The following is a 17562-nucleotide window of genomic DNA, read 5'->3' on the forward strand; positions in this document are numbered from 1 at the left end:
TTATTTTTACTTACGTTTTTTTTAGCAATTTTTTAGATATATAAATATATGTCATTAAAACTCGGGACTACGTACGCAACGAGTCAACTGATTTTGTAGGACAGACAGAGGTGCAAACAATTTTAATAGTATAGTTGGGGTAAGTTTTAGATCACATGGGTTTAATTTCGGAAGCAATCATCGTACGGAAACGTAAAACTTGGTCCCCATACGAAAATTACATTAAAGTATAGCAAATGTACGATTATAAGTGTCAACTCTTCAACTAGTCACGGGGTCAAATACAACCATGTGTGAATTGTTTGTTTGTCTTTTGATACATATTTTAAACGAATATATTAATGCTTTTAGTTTCCTTTCACACAAATATTTACTATGTACTAGTCAGTGATTTTAGAACCTTTTAGCTCGTGCAACAATACTGTATCTCAGAAGACTAATGGTGAGAAACATATCCTAAGCCCAAAAATGTACTAAATTGTGGCTATATAAGTGGGCCTTGTTGCTATGAATTATATCATCTCCGACATTGGAAAACAAAACATCGAGACAGAAAAAACTTGTTACTTAGAAAAAGAAAAGAAAAGAATGATCAACTATTGTAAACTTTCCTTGTTCATCTAAACTTTCATGGGGAGTTTTGGCAAAGTCATGCACGAGAGTTCCAAGCTTTGCGCATTTTTTGGGAAAGATACATTGTTGCATTAATAGCTCCTGCAGCCAAGAAACCAGACACAGCTTGTCTTCCGCTTGAAACCATTACCCTTCTCCTCATGACTTTCTCCATACATTTCGCTGCTTCTTCTCTCGAACTTATACAAACTTCTCCCATAACTCTACCTGTACATATATACCAGTTTTGCCATCAAAAATCAATAATTATGAATCCATTTCCTGCTATAGGATCAGAGAGATCAGAGTTGATACCGGTCTCGCTCACGAATTTCTTCTCCCCGAGTGACTTCCCCATTTGGCTTCTCACTGATGCAGGAAGAGAAGAGACCAGAGAACGTGTTGCTGAAAGGCTAGAATCCTGCTCACAAGTTGAGAAGGATTGATATAAGAACAATCTCAAGATTGAGTTAATATCCATGGTGATGGAGCTATAATCTGTGTATACCTGAACTAATTTAGTGTGACTAGCTTCAGCCGATGAGAATCTCAATAAGTTTTTGGTCTCGCACTCTTCAAGAAAAGGCTTATACATCGACTGGAAAAGATCAAATTGTCCCTTCACAATCTTGTTCACCTAAAGGGAAAGGATTGAATCAATGGATCAGAAATACTTTTCACCGAAAAAAGTAAAGCAACTTCCATGTTATGAAACCAATTTTACCAATATGATGTAATCAAGAACATGACTGGGTTCTCTCTCACCTTATTAGTGTCCTCTGCAAAAAACATGCGCAAGTCTCCCATGTAAGAAAGGCTGCATATTTTGGCGTATAGATCTTCCTGCGCCAGAGTTCCGTGAGTTATAGTGTGCAGTCTAGTGAAACTTCAAGGTTTCTGAGTGAGCAGTGAACAGAAAACCAACCTCGGTGAATTTCGATGGCAAGAGAAGAAGAGCTGCAGATATTGCAGCTCTCTTATTAACAGAATTCACATCCTCTATGTCCAGATTATCAACAAGCATATGAACCTGCAACCAAAGGCACTTTCCTAAAACATCTCATGATTTACAGTTATTACTAAGAACACCAAGCAACTGACATACAGGTTTTTGTAAACGGCCACTCAAGTAGAACCTCTTCCAGTCCAGTATGTCCTGTACTAGGTCATGCATCCGAACAACTCCATACTTGAGCTTCTGCAAATAGCTTCACAAAGAAGGTAAATCATGCAAGAAAGATGGCTTAAGATTACATACAATGCTATCATCCTGAGCAGAATGAAAACATATGAAAATATAATTAACAAACTTAGATTGTTCATTAGGTTTTAAACAACTCTACAGTTTTGGGAAATTTCTTACCCTGTCGTTCCAGTTGACAAACGGATTGAAGTGAACTCCAACTCCTACTTTATCGGCAACATTTGTAATCTATTCTCAAATTAAAGAGAAACTGTGAGTTCAGTATTTGATTAAGCCCGTATAAGCAATGCAAGAATATGGTATATAGAGAGTAAATATATACCAGCCTAGCTCCACCAAGGTGAACCATCCATGAAGCATAGTGATCTGAATTCATTTTCAGATTCTTGTGTCATACAAAAGAAAAATACTAATTAGGAACCGTGAGCTTTTAAATAGCTCCTGGTCTAACAATTATAATCAAAAGAGATAATAATGCTCACCGCAGAATGCCATTTTATAGGATCAGAGACTCCAAGGATATAGTCCACCATCTTAGACTGCACAAAAGCAAAGGTCACATTTTTACAGTCAATTAGCAAACAGGAAAGATCATCACAGAGAGTTTTCATGAGAAGATAAAAAAAAAAAAGACCTTATCTTGGTTATTTGGGTGCAATGTTGAACCATAAACACAACAGAAATCCACAGGAGGAAGAACACTTAAGAAGCTCGAAAGCTCATCTTTTTGAGTAGTTTCCATTCAGACAAAAATAACCCTTGTAATGTATTCAACTGGGCAGACCTATTCAGATGAAGAAACGTAATAAAAAGGTTGCTTCTGATAGATTGGTCAAATTTGATTTCGAGTAATCTAATTAAAGTTTCTACAATTAAGTTCATGATCATTTGATCATTTTGATTTCAGATTGACACAAACCTTGGAAAAAAGGAGAGGAACGAAGCCAGAGGAGGAATTAGGAAGCGTTAGTTGATTTAAGAGGGGAATTGAAGAAGCTTACCTGCGACTGCGAGTGAAGGCGGCGAAGAGCGAGGAAGAACAACAAACGCCGTGAAGCTAGCTTTTTTGGGTTTGGGCCAAACGAGATTAGTTTCTAACAGATGTTTTTCCGGACCCGGACCGGTAATACCCACGATCCGCTTAATTATTTGGTCCCTGTCTAGCTCTAAAATCCCGGTGCAAACGAACCGGCAAAACCAACGACCTAGCGGTTCGGTATTTTGTTTCTGAAATCTGAACCCTCCGATTTGTTCTTCTTTTTTTTTTTCTTTTTATAATGCAAACAATTGATGAAAAAATATATTATGGTCCGAATGGTAACCTCGGTTTTTAATATGTGAGAAAAGTGGTATAACATTGCAGTACAGTTCAATTACGGTACGTGCGAGAAAAATATATTTGCGGGACAAATATGGTTTGTACAAAATAAGCGGTACAGAATAATGTTTGATTGATGAAAAAATTATTTGCGGTGCGGATTATAAATTATATATATATATATATATTAATAATTAATTATTATTTTTGTGTTAATAAATAAGCAATAACATATATTTATAAATTATTAATACATAAATAAATCAAAATATACATTTTTAAAGTTTAACATACATATTATTAAATTCGTTGAATAGTTTCATCATAAAAAATTGAAAAAAAAATCATAATTTTTTACTAGTAAATTGATTATAGAACTTATATAAGCTTATAGTGGATAATAATTGTCAAAATTTCTATAAGTATTATGATATTTCTATTTCTTGTAATTACATTTTCTTAGATTTTAATTAAATAAAAAGAATAAAACTATAATTATTGCATATATATATATATATATATATATATATATATATATATATTAAAGTCCATTAGTTAAGCAAATTGTTATGTCCTACGTATATTTTTTTCTTTTATGCACTAGGTAACTAGTGATTCTGATGCACACATATACTCTCTTTTTTTGTACATATATTTAAATGGGGAAGCTAATGGAAAAAAAATTAAAATTTGCTTAAGTAATGGAGTAATAAACGAGGGATGTGTGTATGGAAGAGGCAAAGGCTGAGAAACTTTTGGTTGGGACGTAGGACATAACAATTTGCTTAAGTAATGGAGTAATGAACGATTTTTTTGTTGGAATGCGGTTTTGAGCAAAAACACTAGGTAAATGATTTTTCTTCTTTTGAAAAGCATTCCAGTGTATTGTTTTTAGGACAAAATTGCAAACTTTTTTCTTTTTTTTTTCGAAAAACGCAAATTTGTTAAAAGTATTGATTGGTAACTGTATTGTAGTTTTAATAAAAAAACAAGAAAACGCCTTTTGTATGTTTCTTAATCACAGTGTATGAATGGTGACATAGACCGCCCCCAAAACCGTACCGTAACTGTAACAGTATAAAAAATCTCTATATATACATATATATCTATGTATTTTTGTTATTATTTGAACCGTCCCATACTTTTTCCGTATCACAAAATACAGTCATCATTCGAACCGCAAAACTATATATAGTATTTCGGTTTTTGAATTCAAAATGAAGGAGAAGAGGAATAGGCAGATTAATATAATTTCGTTATTTCTTTTTAATTTCCTATCTTCAATTTTTCCTCACCCACTGAATTTGACTATGCCATTAAAAATGTGTATACTAATCATCATACCGTCAATAAATAGAGTTTGTGGGAAACACACGACAGACACGTCATCAGCTCTCGACGGCGCGTTTCCATGCCTTTATTATCCTTCACGTTGACCCCACATGCCCCTGTTTTTTTTTTTTGGTGTTCTACGGTATATTTTTGTGAAAATGTTACTTTTCATCTACTCGATAAAATTCTTAAACAGATAGTACAACTTTTTACCCGATTAATCTGTAGAAAATACAATGTTATTTACACTCAACAAACATTTCCATTAATAGAACTTTACCCGATTTAAACCACTCTTCCACTCGATTAATATTATTATTTTATTAATTAAAGATACGATGACGTGTCCATGAGAGATGAGCTTTAGTGGCACGCAACGTAAGAGAAGAAGACAAAAGTAAAAAAGAGAAAGGCACATGTCGAACTCACGTGTCCACTTAAACGCACCACCTTCTTCTGTGCTCTCCACGCGCCTCCACACGCCCTCCTCAACTTCGGACCTTCTTCCTCCAAAAAAAACAATTTCACTCTTCATTTTCTCAGATTCTCTTATTATTTCTTCTACTCGTTTCGAATCCTAATCGTCTACAGTTTCCGACGAGATTCTCACCGGAGAAAGAAAGGTAGTTCTTTTCTCTGAATCTGTTGTGTTGAGAACTTAGCCGTAATTTTTGAGAATTATTCTTCACTATTTGATTTGACAAGAATATGGGTAATAAAGACAGAATCTAAAACACTTGCTTCAGTTTTTGAGGAATCAAAAATCACACGAAAGTTTTTTTTTTTTTTCTGCTCCTATGTTTCTTGGTGCGTTTGTGTTTATTTGACATTAGGAGTGATTGATTGATTATAAAGATGAATGATTTGTTAGATTCATTAAGATCACTGTTCTTTTTGATTAATCATCTTATGTCTAAATTTTAGGTGACTTGACAGAGAATCTTGTTCTGTAATAAAAGCAAAGATGGTATCGAAAACTCCTTCTACATCGTCTGATGAAGCAAATGCTACTGCAGATGAAAGGTGATTCTTAAGGAGACAATTCTTGGAAATAGATTATGGAACCTTTTATTTTTATTTATGGGGATTGATTATGTTTGGTGTATAAAACAGATGTAGAAAAGGTAAAGTACCGAAAAGGATCAACAAGGCCGTTCGTGAGAGGCTTAAGCGTGAGCATTTGAATGAGCTTTTCATTGAATTAGCCGATACTCTTGGTAAATTTCTCATCTTTCCGTAGATTTGAATGAACAATTGCTCGAGTGTGTTGTGATATTTTGAATGTGATTGTGATATCTAACTGTGAACATGTTTCTTTGTTGCAGAACTGAATCAACAGAACAGTGGGAAAGCTTCTATACTATGCGAAGCTACTCGATTCTTGAAGGACGTGTTTGGTCAAATTGAGTCTCTTAGAAAGGAGCATGCTTCTCTCCTATCTGAATCTAGCTATGTAAGTCAATTTCTATATGCACATTGATTGTGTTTATGTATTCTGTGACGTGAATCAACAACTAAGACGAATGTTGCTTCAAGAAGTTACTTCATCTTTGTATTTTTCTAAATGGTCTTGTTGATGGAAACTGGTGTTGTGTGTAGGTAACCACAGAGAAGAATGAGCTCAAGGAAGAAACATCAGTGCTTGAGACTGAGATTTCGAAACTACAAAACGAGATTGAAGCTAGAGCGAATCAGTCGAAACCTGACTTGAACACCTCTCCTGCACCCGAGTACCATCATCATCATTATCAACAACAACATCCTGAACGTGTATCTCAGTTCCCAGGACTTCCCATTTTCCAAGGCCCCGGCTTTCAACAATCTGCTACAACTCTTCATCCTCCTGCAACAGTTCTTGTCCTTCCAATACAACCTGATCCCCAGACACAAGATATCTCAGAAATGACTCAAGCGCAGCAGCCTTTGATGTTTAATAGCTCAAATGTGAGTAAGCCATGTCCAAGGTATGCTAGCGCGGCTGACTCGTGGTCTTCTCGGCTACTTGGAGAGCGGCTGAAAGCCAGTGAATGAGGTCTTGAACGGCTCCACATGGAGTAGCAACGCAAGTTATAAGACATGGCAACTTATGAAGGACTCTGGTTTTGTATTTTTTAATACATCGTTCTGATGTCCTTGTGGGTTTGGCCTTGGCTATTTCTTGTTTTTGATGGTTGTTCATAGGATCAGGAAGTTATGGCCTTGATGGGTCGTTTGAGATAAATAAGTAAATTAGCTCTAACCATTGTCATTTTCTTTTGTCTTAAGATTCTAAAAACACAGAAACAGAACAAAAAAAATCAAATTTCTTTTTAAGAAAAAAGCTTTCTAATGGAAACTAAAATGTGAAATTGGGTTTAAAAGACAAAACCGGTTAATAGGTTTTGGTTTGGATTGGATAAAGAATATGATGGTATTTTGGTAAAATAGGCACTTGAGAAAAAGAGAAGTGAGAGGAGCCATCTTATCTTTGCTATCGAGTGGGTAAGAAGAATCAGAAAACAGAAAATGGCGAATTCACTATGCTTCTTCTCTTCTCCTCCTACCTTTTGCTTCCAATCTCCAAGCAAAAACCCTAAACCTTCTCACTTCTTCTCAACTAATGATAACACCTCTTCCTTGGTACAGAAGAGAGAACTGCTTCAGACTTCAAGATCCCAAAGTTTTGAAGTTAAGGTTAGAATTTTCCCAAACTCTTCTCTTCTCTATAAAATTTGCTTACTTCATTGACCATTTCGTTAATGCAAAATCTCATTCTGTGGTATCAATAGGCCGCAAACAATAATCCTCAGGGCACTAAACCAAACAGTTTAGTTTGTGCAAATTGTGAAGGGGAAGGTAAGTTCTTACCTGTTTTATAATTCTCTTAGTTTTCTACTCCTGAATTGGTTAGTAATTTGATAAAGATGTTTTTTCAAAGGTTGTGTGGCATGTTCTCAATGCAAAGGAGGTGGTGTGAATTTGATTGATCATTTCAATGGTCAGTTTAAAGCTGGTGCACTCTGTTGGCTTTGCAGGTTTGCTACATCTTATATTCTTTCTTCTAATTCTTCCTTCTCCACAACACATACATAAACTCATTACTTAATATATATTTTTACATTTCTTGTGGGCAGAGGTAAAAAGGAGGTGTTGTGTGGGGACTGCAATGGAGCTGGTTTCATTGGTGGGTTCTTGAGCACCTTCGATGAGTAGTAGAAATAAGCTTCTTCCAAGAAGACTGGATTTGATTACATGGACTCAAAAAACACTCTTTTATAAACCTTAGAAGAAGTAAATCTTTCTCTCTATCAATGCTCTTCTTTACCAAAAACATGTATTACTATTTGTTATTGCACACCAAACTTTTGTTGTATTTTTGTTTTTCAGATTCTTCTCTCTCTCTCTCTCGTTTTTTGTCTTCTACAAATTGCTAAAAGTCTATAGCACCTCTATGGTAGTCTTGTTGATGGCTTGAAATGTTGAATGGTTTAGAGAAGAATTAATCAAAGTTTTGTTCTATTCATTTACATTGAAAGAGAATGTTTTATATCATCCTAGTATCTATCTATATGATATTAGAATTTTTATTTTATTTTGATATATTTGATAAAATAAGATGGATAAAACTGAAAAAACATTGCACCTGAAAAAAGGAGAAGAAATGGAAACAACTGTAAATAACAGATAAACGCATCTGAGACCAACAAAAGGAGAAGACACAGACCTTTTTTCTCTTATCTGTTGTTGTTGTTGTCGTCGTCGCTGGGTCAGAATCTTGTTGTTATGTTTTTCTTTATTCTCTCGCTCCACGTTTCAAATCCAACACAAAGATCTGTCTGATTCTCGGGAGAGTCAAGTCAGAAACCTAACGAGGGATATTAGTTCGTCTAAATTGCTCCAAGCTCAACATATGTTTGTTCCGTAATTTCAATAGGATTCGATTTGTTCCACAAAAATATATTTTCGCATTGTGGCGTGCGGAACAAGGAACTAGGTGCGTTTCTCTATGATTTTTGATCATCAATCCTGTTTTGTGTAATCCGCATTGTAGATGATTTGGTTATTTCTATATTTCAAGGGAAAAATGATGAATGCAAATGCGATTCCATAGGAGAAAGCAGAAGTAGTTATTAGACGTCTTGATGAGGTTTTCGATTCGAAAGCTTAGGTAAAGAACCTCTTTGGATATCAAAGGCAAAAGGGGTTTTATTATATGGGGCGAGCATTGGGATTATCTGGTGCTCAAAACTTGGAATGGCTTGTTTCCAGAGAAGTGTTCCCACAGATAGGGAGAATGAGCAGGTTTGTTCCAAACTCTCTTAGTAAAGATCATCTTCAATTCCTAAAGTTTGATTCTTTTGGCATAAAACTTGGTTCAGGCGATAGCAATTCTGAAGAAAGGGGCTTATCTTTTGAAATACGGCCGCCGTGGGAAGCCTAAATTCTACCCTTTTCGGCTTTCAAGTGTACTAATTCATAACCTTCAGTCACAGTTTATTTCAAAGCTGAAGATTGTGATTTGATAGTGGTTTTCTCAAAACTTTTGCAGGATGAAATATATTTGTTATGGTATTGTGGTAAAAAGGAGAAACGTCTTAAACTGAGTTCTGTGACAAGGATCATACCTGGACAGCGAACTGTAAGTTAAAATGTATGAATCATTTTATCTGGTAACTGTTTTGCTGCAGATTTCTGAACAGAAGAATGTTATTGTAAGAACTTTTCCAGGCGGTTTTCCGACGATATCCTCAACCCACCAAGGAATATCAATCCTTTTCTCTTATATATGGCGAACGGTCTCTCGATTTGGTTAGTAGTTTCCTCCCTGTAGTCTTTTTCTTGTTGTTCCCTGACATGTATTATTCCACAGGCATTAGCTGTCTTCTGAAGACCACATGCAATCTCCATTGCTACATCAATCTCTAACAAGTTCTTACTCGTTGATAGGTATGCAAGGACAAGGATGAAGCTGAGTTCTGGCTCACTACCCTTCGCGCTCTTCTCTCACGAAACAACTCTTCTGCATTGGTACTTCACTCAAGAAGCCGTAGTCTTGCTCCTGAAAATGGAGAACAAAGTAGTTCGAGCCAGAACTCGAAGTCCAACATCAGATCTGTCAGCAGTGACACAAGCTATGAGGTTTTGTTGGTTGTTTTCTTTCTTCATGATAGCACCATCGGGTTGTTTCCTACTTATTATCTTCCTGTCTCACCTGGCACTTTTGCAGGAACATGCAAAAAAGGCCTCAGGATCTCACTGCAACACTCCACAGAGACTGGGGAAAGTTTTCTCAGAGGTTCTGTCACAAACTGCAGTACTAAAGGCACTCTCTTTGGACGAACTGGTTCATAAACCTCATACTTCGCCTCCAGAGACTATCGAGAATCGACCAACAAATCACTCCTCCCCTGGCGTTGATACAAGTAAATATAGCATTTCCAGCGCAGTGAGTTCATCTAGTCAAGGATCAACTTTTGAAGACTTGAAGTCTCTCTGTGATGTCTTTGTTTGGGGAGAAAGTATTGGAGATGGGCTATTAGGAGGTGGTATGCACAAAAGTGGCAGCAGCTCTTCTCTGATGACTGATTCTTTTTTACCCAAAGTCTTGAAATCACATGTGGCACTTGATGCACAGAGCATTTCTTGCGGTACCAATTATGCAGTGTTAGTAACAAAGCAGGGACAGATGTACAGCTGGGGAGAAGAATCTGGTGGCAGGTTAGGACATGGAGTTTGTTCCTATGTTCCACACCCAAAACTTATTGATGAATTTAACGGATCAACGGTGGAGTTAGCTGACTGTGGGGAATTTCATACATGTGCTGTAACAGCCTCAGGGGATCTATATGCTTGGGGTGATGGAGATCACAATGCCGGTCTCCTTGGACTTGGTAGTGGAGCTAGCCACTGGAAACCGGTACGAATTCTCGGTCAGATGGAAGGTATATATGTAAAAGCTATATCTTGCGGACCTTGGCATACAGCGTTTGTAACATCAGAAGGTAAGCTGTTTACATTTGGTGATGGTACTTTTGGTGCGCTTGGACATGGTGATCGTATTAGCACAAACATACCTAGAGAAGTCGAGGCATTAAATGGCTGCAGAACAATAAAGGCAGCTTGTGGCGTTTGGCATTCAGCTGCTGTTGTCAGTGTTTTCGGTGAGGCCACATCATCAGGGAAGCTTTTTACTTGGGGCGATGGAGATGATGGGAGACTCGGACATGGTGATATAGAGTGTAGACTAATCCCATCTTGTGTAACTGAACTGGATACAACTAGCTTTCAACAGGTGGCTTGTGGCCAGAGCATTACTGTTGCTCTCTCTATGTCTGGACAAGTTTATGCAATGGGAACTGCTGATCCGAGTCATGATATTGTGAGAGCTCCTTCTTGCATTGAAGGGGGTCTAGGAAAGAGTTTCGTCCAAGAAGTGGCTTGCGGGTTTCACCATATCGCAGTTTTGAACTCGAAAGCTGAGGTCTACACTTGGGGCAAAGGATCAAACGGACAGCTCGGGCACGGAGACACTGAATATAGATGCATGCCGACTCTTGTGAAAGCTTTGAAAGGTAAACAGGTGAGAAAAGTGGTGTGTGGTTCTAATTACACAGCAACCATTTGTCTTCACAAACCCATTACGGGTACCGATAGTACTAAGTGCTCCGGTTGTCGCCATCCTTTTAACTACATGAGGAAGCTTCACAACTGTTACAACTGCGGGAGTGTTTTCTGTAATTCTTGCACAAGTAAAAAATCCTTAGCAGCAGCCATGGCTCCCAAGACGAACAGGCCTTACCGTGTCTGTGATGACTGTTATATCAAACTCGAAGGAATTAGAGAATCTTTAGCAACACCTGCAAATAGTGCCAGGTTTTCAAACGCAAGTCTACCATCTAGCTACGAGATGGATGAAATTGGTATAACACCGCAGCGTCAGCTTCTAAGAGTGGATTCATTTGATTTCTTCAGACAAACTAAGCACGCGGACCTGAAAACCATTGGTGAAACTTCAGGAGGAAGCTGCACGTCTTCGATTCACTCAAACATGGATATTAAAGGTAGTTTCAACCTGAAAGGCATACGACGACTCTCTAGGCTTACTTCTTTTGATTCAGTTCAAGAAGAAGGCAAACAACGTACCAAGCATTGCGCTTCGAAATCCGACACATCCTCTCTTATAAGACACTCGGTGACTTGTGGTCTACCGTTTTCACGTAGAGGTTCTGTTGAGTTGTTTCCTTTATCGATAAAATCCAGCCCCGTTGAATCCGTTGCGACTACTTCAGACTTCACCACAGACATTACTGATCATGAGTTACTACAAGAAGTGCCAAAGAAATCCAACCAGTGCCTAAGCCATGAAATATCAGTACTCAAAGCACAGGTTAGTCCAATCCAACCATTTAGCCCCTATTGAATCAAAATGTATTGTAAAAGAAGACAAGTAAAAAGCTTTTAATACTCAGGTGGAAGAGCTTACTCTAAAATCGAAGAAACTAGAAACCGAACTTGGAAAGACTTCGAAGAAGCTTGAAGTTGCGGTACTAATGGCGCGAGATGATGCAGAGAAGATCAAATCTTCAGAAGAGATAGTCAGATCCTTAACTCTGCAGGTACGTACATACTCATTGCTATTCAAATATGCTACTTAAGCTCCGGTAATGTAGATTTCAGTCTTATTCTCTTCATACAGTTGATGAACACAACCAAGAAAGAAGTAGACAAGACAAGGAGACACCGAAACTCGTTTTGATATAAACCTTTTGAACTATAATTTGATCAAAGTAAGTGAATAGAATGTAAAATACAAGAAGAAAAGATTTCTCTTTTATCAAAATTACATACCGAAAACAAATCAATGTAGTAGTTACTTACAAAGGAAAGCTCACAACACATACACACATTTATGAATTCGAAATTGACAAAACAGAGAAATAAGAAAAAAGTTCCAACCTTTATGATTGGTTTAGTGAAATATCAACAAAAGCTTCTTCATTTGACTAACAATGGCCAAACTAATACTCATCATCTGATTAGCCATCTCCATCTTTTTCTTGATCTCATTACCCACAATTGTTCCCATTTCTTCAATTCCATCGGAACAAGTCTCACCGTCAGTCATGGCGGCGCTGATCCAAGTCTTAACATCTCCGACGACTTCTTCCGTCAACCAATTATTCCCACCTTTCTTCTTCTTTCTCTCGATCTCTGTAATCGAATCGTTGAGTTGACTCAACGCGTCGGTGTAAAGCTTCACACAATCACCAACCGCCGCGTCCTCAGGCATATCGTTGATTGATCGGAAAGAGATAGAGAGGTTTGAGATCTCTTTAGCAGCGACTCGAAGAGAAAGCTCGAGGATTGATTCAGGGTTAAGCTTTGAATCAGATTCGTTGAGAGAAGATGATAGAGAGTTGAAACAGGTCTCTGGGTAACGAGTCACGGAGCATAGTGACTTGAGAGAGGCGGAGGAGATAGGTGGATGGTGTGGAGGAGAGTGAGTGAAAGCTCCGGCGGTTAAAGCGACGACGGAGAGGATTAAGAGGAGAGATACGACGGAGCCGGTGGCGATTAGGGTTTTACGGGAAAATGATGATGGTTTTGGAAGTGGAGAATGATGATGATGATGGATTTGGTTTTCTTGGTCGGATACTTTGTCGTAGCCTTTCAAGGTGTTGATTGATTCCATTGAAGGGTAATGGTTTTTTGATCGAAGGAAATTTGAAGAAGATGAATCTGTGATTTTGGGAGAGAAAAAGTCAACAGGAAGAAGTTGAAATGTGAAGCTTTGTTGCATTTAAGAGCAATCCCAATGGTTTAGAACCAATTGGTTCTTAATTTTCAATCTTAGCCTTATTTTAAATTAAAATGTTGTTTTTACTAAGTTAAGAAAAGTTAGAAAAAAACTTAACTAATTTCCACTCCAATGATTAGGAACTATTGGGTTCTTAAGAAACAAAAATTTAAATTATTCCAAAACAATGTCTTATAATACAAGCAATTACACAAAATGTTTATAATACAATTCAAATTATTGAGGACTTCCAACTAGGCAACTACACAAGATGCTTGCTCCTTGATTTTTCTGTCTAGACAAAGAATCTCTGCCTCCACGATGGCTAATTCTTGAAAGAGCTCAGAAAACTGTTGAACAATAAAATCTCATCATTGTTTGATCATTAAGAAATAATTAACATTATGTGTGATTATGTCTATTGGTATTGCCTGAGGTGGAAGAAACAATGAGGAGAGACTTGGGAGAGAAACAATAGAGCCATCAAAAGCAGCTCGTAAAGTTCTAGTCACTGCTTCTTCTTCCTCTAGTCTCTCTTTAAGATGCATCACCTGCATAAACACAAACATTCAAATTATTGGTATAGAGATTTTGAGTTAGGAACAGAGGTGCTTACTCCTTCCTCTAAGTCATGTCTCTTGTTACTATGTAGCTGTGATGAATCTTCCATGAGTAGTTCCTCAAATTTCATGAGTTTCAGAGAAACATAAGAAGAAGGAAACGGGTCTAAGTAGAGAAAGATAATGATTAGAGTGAAACGTGGGAGCCATTAAAAGGGTCGGTTCGGAGTACTAAAACAGTTATTGACTTTTGTTTTTTGGTCACTTGAAGTTGTTAAGAAGAGATAATGTAAGTCACATGAGACTTGCCGGAATAACGGCGGATCAGATTCTGATAAAAAGAGAATCTCTGCAAAATGATGTAAAGATATTACATGTCTCAGCTTTTGATCGTGTAAAATCAGATTGGGAGGGTTTGTTTGTTTTACCTTTCTTCTACCACCGGCATGTGATGTAACTAGGCCAACAAGAATTCCACCAAGAGCATTGCTTATTACTGGGACCTATAAGAACATTCACAGTGCAGACATAATTGTTTTTCTATCAACATAATCGATTTAGGATATTGAGAGATAGTTTCTTACCAGTGTTAAAGCAGTTCAGCCATAAAAGAAGCCATGTCTTTGTGTGTTCTTGTAATCCATCCTTTAGTCTAGCTGTTGCAGAGGAAATATATGATTGTGGTGAATGTGAATTAACAAGGATCACAAAACAATAAAAACATACTTCAATTTCTGTTTATTGTACCTTGGAAAGAAGACTGACTAGTTTCTGTTACTAAGGTCACCAAGGGAACAAGAATGACATGACAATGATCAGCAAGGAAATATAAATTAGACTAAACATGAAAGAAGAGCTGTCATACTATCAATCGCTAGAAGCTTTACTTATAAACTTACAGGAGGAATACTTAAACAAAAAGGAAAACTCAAAGCTAGCATAAGTTAAACCGAATTCATTCATTTTAAAAACTGATTAACATGCTCAAGCATTACAAAGATGAAATAACAAAAACAAAAAGAAGACTAAATTATGACACATGAAACTAAAATGTTGCAACAGAGAGTGAATTGAAACTATGAGTTTGACAACATCTCATTGATTAATTTGTTCTTGAGAGCCACTTCTATATCAGTAAGTGGCTCTTTTTTTGTGAAGAGAGATTCCAGCAATTTGGTCCTTGATAATCTTTCTTGCTTTTCAAAATCCTCCTTCTCTTGCTCTCGATCCTTCTGCCTTAGCTCCCAATCCTTCTGCTTTATCTCCCAAATAGACTGAATCTCCAACATCACATTCCCTTTGTCTTCCACAGTTGTTGTCTTACTCACAGCCTTTTTTGCTTTCGCCTTTGCAGCTTTAACACCAATAGGACGAGACATTGCTTCTTCTGCTTCATGGGTTTGTGGCTGGGAGGTTGAAGCCTTGTCAGACTTTCTTCTTTTGGACATTACAGTTGCTTTAGTAGAAGGAGCAGAGAGCCATTTCTGTTCAAAGCGAAGCACTCTCCAAGCATGCTCAAGGGTGAACTTACCATGTTCGCTGTTGTAGATTTCATGTGCTAATGCAACGACATCATCGTCATTCTGTCCACTAGATTTCTGCTTTGTTGCAGCTTCATAGCTCCCTACAAACTTGCCTACACCTTCATTGATCTTAGTCCACCTCTGCTTTATGTGACCTGTCTCTCTCTTTTCCACACCGTTGAGCTTTGGACTTGCTCCGTAATAGGCAGCAATACGTGACCAAAAGGCATAACCCTTTTGTTCATTGCCTATTACTGCATCTTTACTTGTGTTGAGCCAAGCACTGACAAGCACCAAGTCTTCACCGGCAGACCATTTCCTTCTCTCTCTTTTCACCTTAGGTGTGTGTGCAGCTTGGTTTGGAGAAACATCATCATCATACGGATTGGTTTCTAAATTGTGAGCCTCTTGTTGACTAGTTAAGAGGTTCATGAAGCTTGATCCATGACTATATGGATCCATAGACTAGTTCTCTGGTTGGTGTAAGAAGGAGCGGGAAAGATTGTTTTTGGTGTGTGTTTCTAGTGTGTTTCTGGTTAGGTGTTTAAATAACAAGAACAAGAGTTAATAGTGTCTGGTAATAATATCTGGTTGGTGTTTAAAAGTTAATGGTGTCTGTTTTAAGTGTGACATGACAATCAACTACCAAGTATCAACCACATACCGACAACAAGCATTCAATAAAAGCCATATATAGTCATCTAATATAATTCATGAAAAGTCAGAGGTTCAAAGATATAAGGTTAAGATTGTTTTACCTTCTATGAGCCTTCCATTCGGTAATTGTATCCAATTCTTACACAACAGACATCAATCATTCTAGCAACTGTATCCACTTCTCCATTTAACCTCAACAAAAACAGCATAACAAAAACAAGTGTTATGTCATGAACGTAAGACACAATAAATCTACAATCAAATACAAAACAAGTCTGTAATCAAATACAAAACAAATCTGCAATCAAACATAAGATAAATTTACGATAACAAGCAAACATATATGTACTTAACCAACATAAAACTGTAATCAATCAAAATAAATCTGTAAGCAAATTGATAAAATTAAATCTGAGTGTACTAATAAACAAAATTGCAAACAAATCCAACGACAAAATCCTAGTTCTACGAACGGCAAACGACGGCAAATCCCAAGAAATAGCAGCAATCAAAGGAAGACAAGACAAAATAAAATTGTAACAAAAAAAAATACAGATTCGTTGGAAAAGACAACTCCATGAGAACAGAGAATTGGACAGCAACCTATGAGAACTAATTTTCCTATCATCAATTCCCAATTGTGAAAACCCCTAATTTCTGAAACAAATATAAACCCTAATTTACTATCTACAACTGAAAACAAAGAGAAATAACACAGATTTGTACCATTTATCATGCAGATGATGATAATAGCGGCTCAAACAAGTAATTATGACTTGCAACTCTCTCAATTCGAAGGATGAAATGTTGGAGAGATTTTGCCGGCAGAAGCGAGAGATAAATATCATGATGGAGAAGAACAAGAAAGAGAGAGAGAGAGATGAATATCACGATGGAGAAGAACAAGAAAGAGAGAGATCGTCGGATTACAATGGTCGCCGGCGTCTTGAGAGAGATGGAGAGAAAGAGAGAGGAAAAACAGAAAGAGAAACACGAGTGTTTTTTTGTTTCCTCCTTTTATTTATTTTTTCTACCCACTCAAAACACAACATGTGTACTCTTCTTAGTTTTAAGAAAATATCTTAATTAAGATGTTTATCTTAGCTAAGATTTGTTGATCTCATTAAATTTAATCACTTTTATACTTAAGAATTAGCTAAGAATTGTCTAAGAACCAAGGTTGGAGTTGCTCTAAAGTCACAACGTATTTCTGACTTCCACGTCTTCTATCTATTTACAATTTACAAAATCAATCAAGCTTTTCAAATGCGGTTTAAAATTGATTAAATCATAGTTTTAGATCACATAATCTAAATCAAATTTATGCTTGTATTTTCATTTGATTTTGACAGAAACCAAAATTTTGGAAATGAAAATTGCAAACAACAATTACATAACAAAAGAACTGTTATGGTTTTGCTGTTCTTTTTGGGCAAACTAGTTATATTGATAGAAGAACAAACTTGAAGTAGCAGACAAGTAGAGAGTGCAGTTTTAGCCAAAACGTTAGCTAACCGATTAGACTTGCAGGAAACAAAAGAGAACTTGATATGAAAAAAAAAACGACTAAGAAAGGCAAT

At 36.9% G+C, this 17562-nt stretch overlaps 7 protein-coding genes and 1 long non-coding RNA gene across 21 annotated transcripts; 4 read left to right on the top strand and 4 right to left on the bottom strand.

The window, feature by feature from the left end:
- Nucleotides 1–336: 336 nt before the first annotated feature.
- AT3G47630 (translocator assembly/maintenance protein) lies at nucleotides 337–3081 on the bottom strand. Of its 6 annotated transcripts, none has more exons than NM_001339322.1 (11): nucleotides 2818–2994; nucleotides 2451–2600; nucleotides 2299–2355; nucleotides 2139–2182; nucleotides 1976–2044; nucleotides 1718–1810; nucleotides 1538–1642; nucleotides 1378–1455; nucleotides 1121–1249; nucleotides 928–1033; nucleotides 390–840 (listed from the first exon to the last, which is right to left on the bottom strand). In NM_001339322.1, the coding sequence occupies exons 3-11, from the start codon at nucleotides 2309–2311 to the stop codon at nucleotides 650–652; spliced, it is 828 nt and encodes a 275-aa protein (NP_001327096.1). In that variant the 5' UTR covers nucleotides 2312–2355; nucleotides 2451–2600; nucleotides 2818–2994; the 3' UTR covers nucleotides 390–649. The 6 variants fall into 6 exon arrangements, with proteins under 6 accessions (NP_001327094.1, NP_190347.2, NP_001327095.1 ...); NM_001339323.1 differs by having other exon boundaries at nucleotides 392–840; nucleotides 2139–2201; nucleotides 2818–3081; NM_001035750.2 differs by having other exon boundaries at nucleotides 398–840; nucleotides 2139–2201; nucleotides 2736–3018.
- Nucleotides 3082–4521: 1440 nt separating this feature from the next.
- PYE (basic helix-loop-helix (bHLH) DNA-binding superfamily protein) lies at nucleotides 4522–6790 on the top strand. 3 transcript variants are annotated; one of them, NM_001203100.1, is made up of 6 exons: nucleotides 4522–4600; nucleotides 5242–5273; nucleotides 5391–5489; nucleotides 5580–5683; nucleotides 5792–5919; nucleotides 6066–6781. In NM_001203100.1, exons 3-6 carry the CDS (start codon nucleotides 5431–5433, stop codon nucleotides 6495–6497), a joined length of 723 nt encoding a protein of 240 aa, NP_001190029.1. In that variant the 5' UTR covers nucleotides 4522–4600; nucleotides 5242–5273; nucleotides 5391–5430; the 3' UTR covers nucleotides 6498–6781. The 3 variants fall into 3 exon arrangements, with proteins under 3 accessions (NP_001190029.1, NP_001190030.1, NP_190348.1); NM_001203101.1 differs by having other exon boundaries at nucleotides 4522–4598; NM_114632.4 differs by lacking the exons at nucleotides 4522–4600; nucleotides 5242–5273 and adding an exon at nucleotides 4872–5089 and having other exon boundaries at nucleotides 6066–6790.
- Nucleotides 6791–6819: 29 nt separating this feature from the next.
- AT3G47650 (DnaJ/Hsp40 cysteine-rich domain superfamily protein) lies at nucleotides 6820–8003 on the top strand. The gene is made up of 4 exons (NM_114633.4): nucleotides 6820–7139; nucleotides 7235–7301; nucleotides 7384–7480; nucleotides 7580–8003. The coding sequence occupies exons 1-4, from the start codon at nucleotides 6972–6974 to the stop codon at nucleotides 7656–7658; spliced, it is 411 nt and encodes a 136-aa protein (NP_190349.1). The 5' UTR covers nucleotides 6820–6971; the 3' UTR covers nucleotides 7659–8003.
- Nucleotides 8004–8091: 88 nt separating this feature from the next.
- On the top strand, nucleotides 8092–12201 carry AT3G47660 (Regulator of chromosome condensation (RCC1) family protein; the record flags this gene model as incomplete). 7 transcript variants are annotated; one of them, NM_001339324.1, is made up of 9 exons in its annotated part: nucleotides 8092–8439; nucleotides 8524–8747; nucleotides 8825–8911; nucleotides 8995–9084; nucleotides 9174–9254; nucleotides 9393–9584; nucleotides 9673–11832; nucleotides 11915–12061; nucleotides 12142–12201. In NM_001339324.1, the coding sequence occupies 8 exons, from the start codon at nucleotides 8700–8702 to the stop codon at nucleotides 12199–12201; spliced, it is 2865 nt and encodes a 954-aa protein (NP_001325561.1). The 7 variants fall into 7 exon arrangements, with proteins under 7 accessions (NP_001325561.1, NP_001325560.1, NP_190350.4 ...); NM_001339325.1 differs by having other exon boundaries at nucleotides 8357–8439; nucleotides 9402–9584; NM_114634.4 differs by lacking the exon at nucleotides 8092–8439 and having other exon boundaries at nucleotides 8588–8613; nucleotides 8717–8747; nucleotides 9402–9584.
- On the bottom strand, nucleotides 12181–13276 carry AT3G47670 (Plant invertase/pectin methylesterase inhibitor superfamily protein). Its single transcript, NM_114635.3, has one exon. It carries the CDS (start codon nucleotides 13243–13245, stop codon nucleotides 12415–12417), a length of 831 nt encoding a protein of 276 aa, NP_190351.2. The 5' UTR covers nucleotides 13246–13276; the 3' UTR covers nucleotides 12181–12414.
- On the top strand, nucleotides 12467–12686 carry AT3G07795. The gene has a single exon (NR_141354.1). It is a non-coding gene; the product is annotated as an other RNA (long non-coding RNA).
- Nucleotides 13277–13399: 123 nt separating the features above from the next.
- On the bottom strand, nucleotides 13400–16974 carry AT3G47675 (ternary complex factor MIP1 leucine-zipper protein). The gene is made up of 4 exons (NM_001339330.1): nucleotides 14231–14263; nucleotides 13859–14151; nucleotides 13674–13793; nucleotides 13400–13592 (listed from the first exon to the last, which is right to left on the bottom strand). The coding sequence occupies exons 2-4, from the start codon at nucleotides 13931–13933 to the stop codon at nucleotides 13497–13499; spliced, it is 291 nt and encodes a 96-aa protein (NP_001319702.1). The 5' UTR covers nucleotides 13934–14151; nucleotides 14231–14263; the 3' UTR covers nucleotides 13400–13496.
- AT3G47680 (DNA binding protein) lies at nucleotides 14794–16973 on the bottom strand. The gene is made up of 2 exons (NM_114636.4): nucleotides 16709–16973; nucleotides 14794–16174 (listed from the first exon to the last, which is right to left on the bottom strand). Exon 2 carries the CDS (start codon nucleotides 15785–15787, stop codon nucleotides 14879–14881), a length of 909 nt encoding a protein of 302 aa, NP_190352.1. The 5' UTR covers nucleotides 15788–16174; nucleotides 16709–16973; the 3' UTR covers nucleotides 14794–14878.
- Nucleotides 16975–17562: the final 588 nt, after the last annotated feature.

This window comes from Arabidopsis thaliana, chromosome 3, assembly GCF_000001735.4.
Source record: "Arabidopsis thaliana chromosome 3, partial sequence".
In the NCBI taxonomy this organism is placed as follows: Eukaryota; Viridiplantae; Streptophyta; class Magnoliopsida; order Brassicales; family Brassicaceae; genus Arabidopsis; species Arabidopsis thaliana.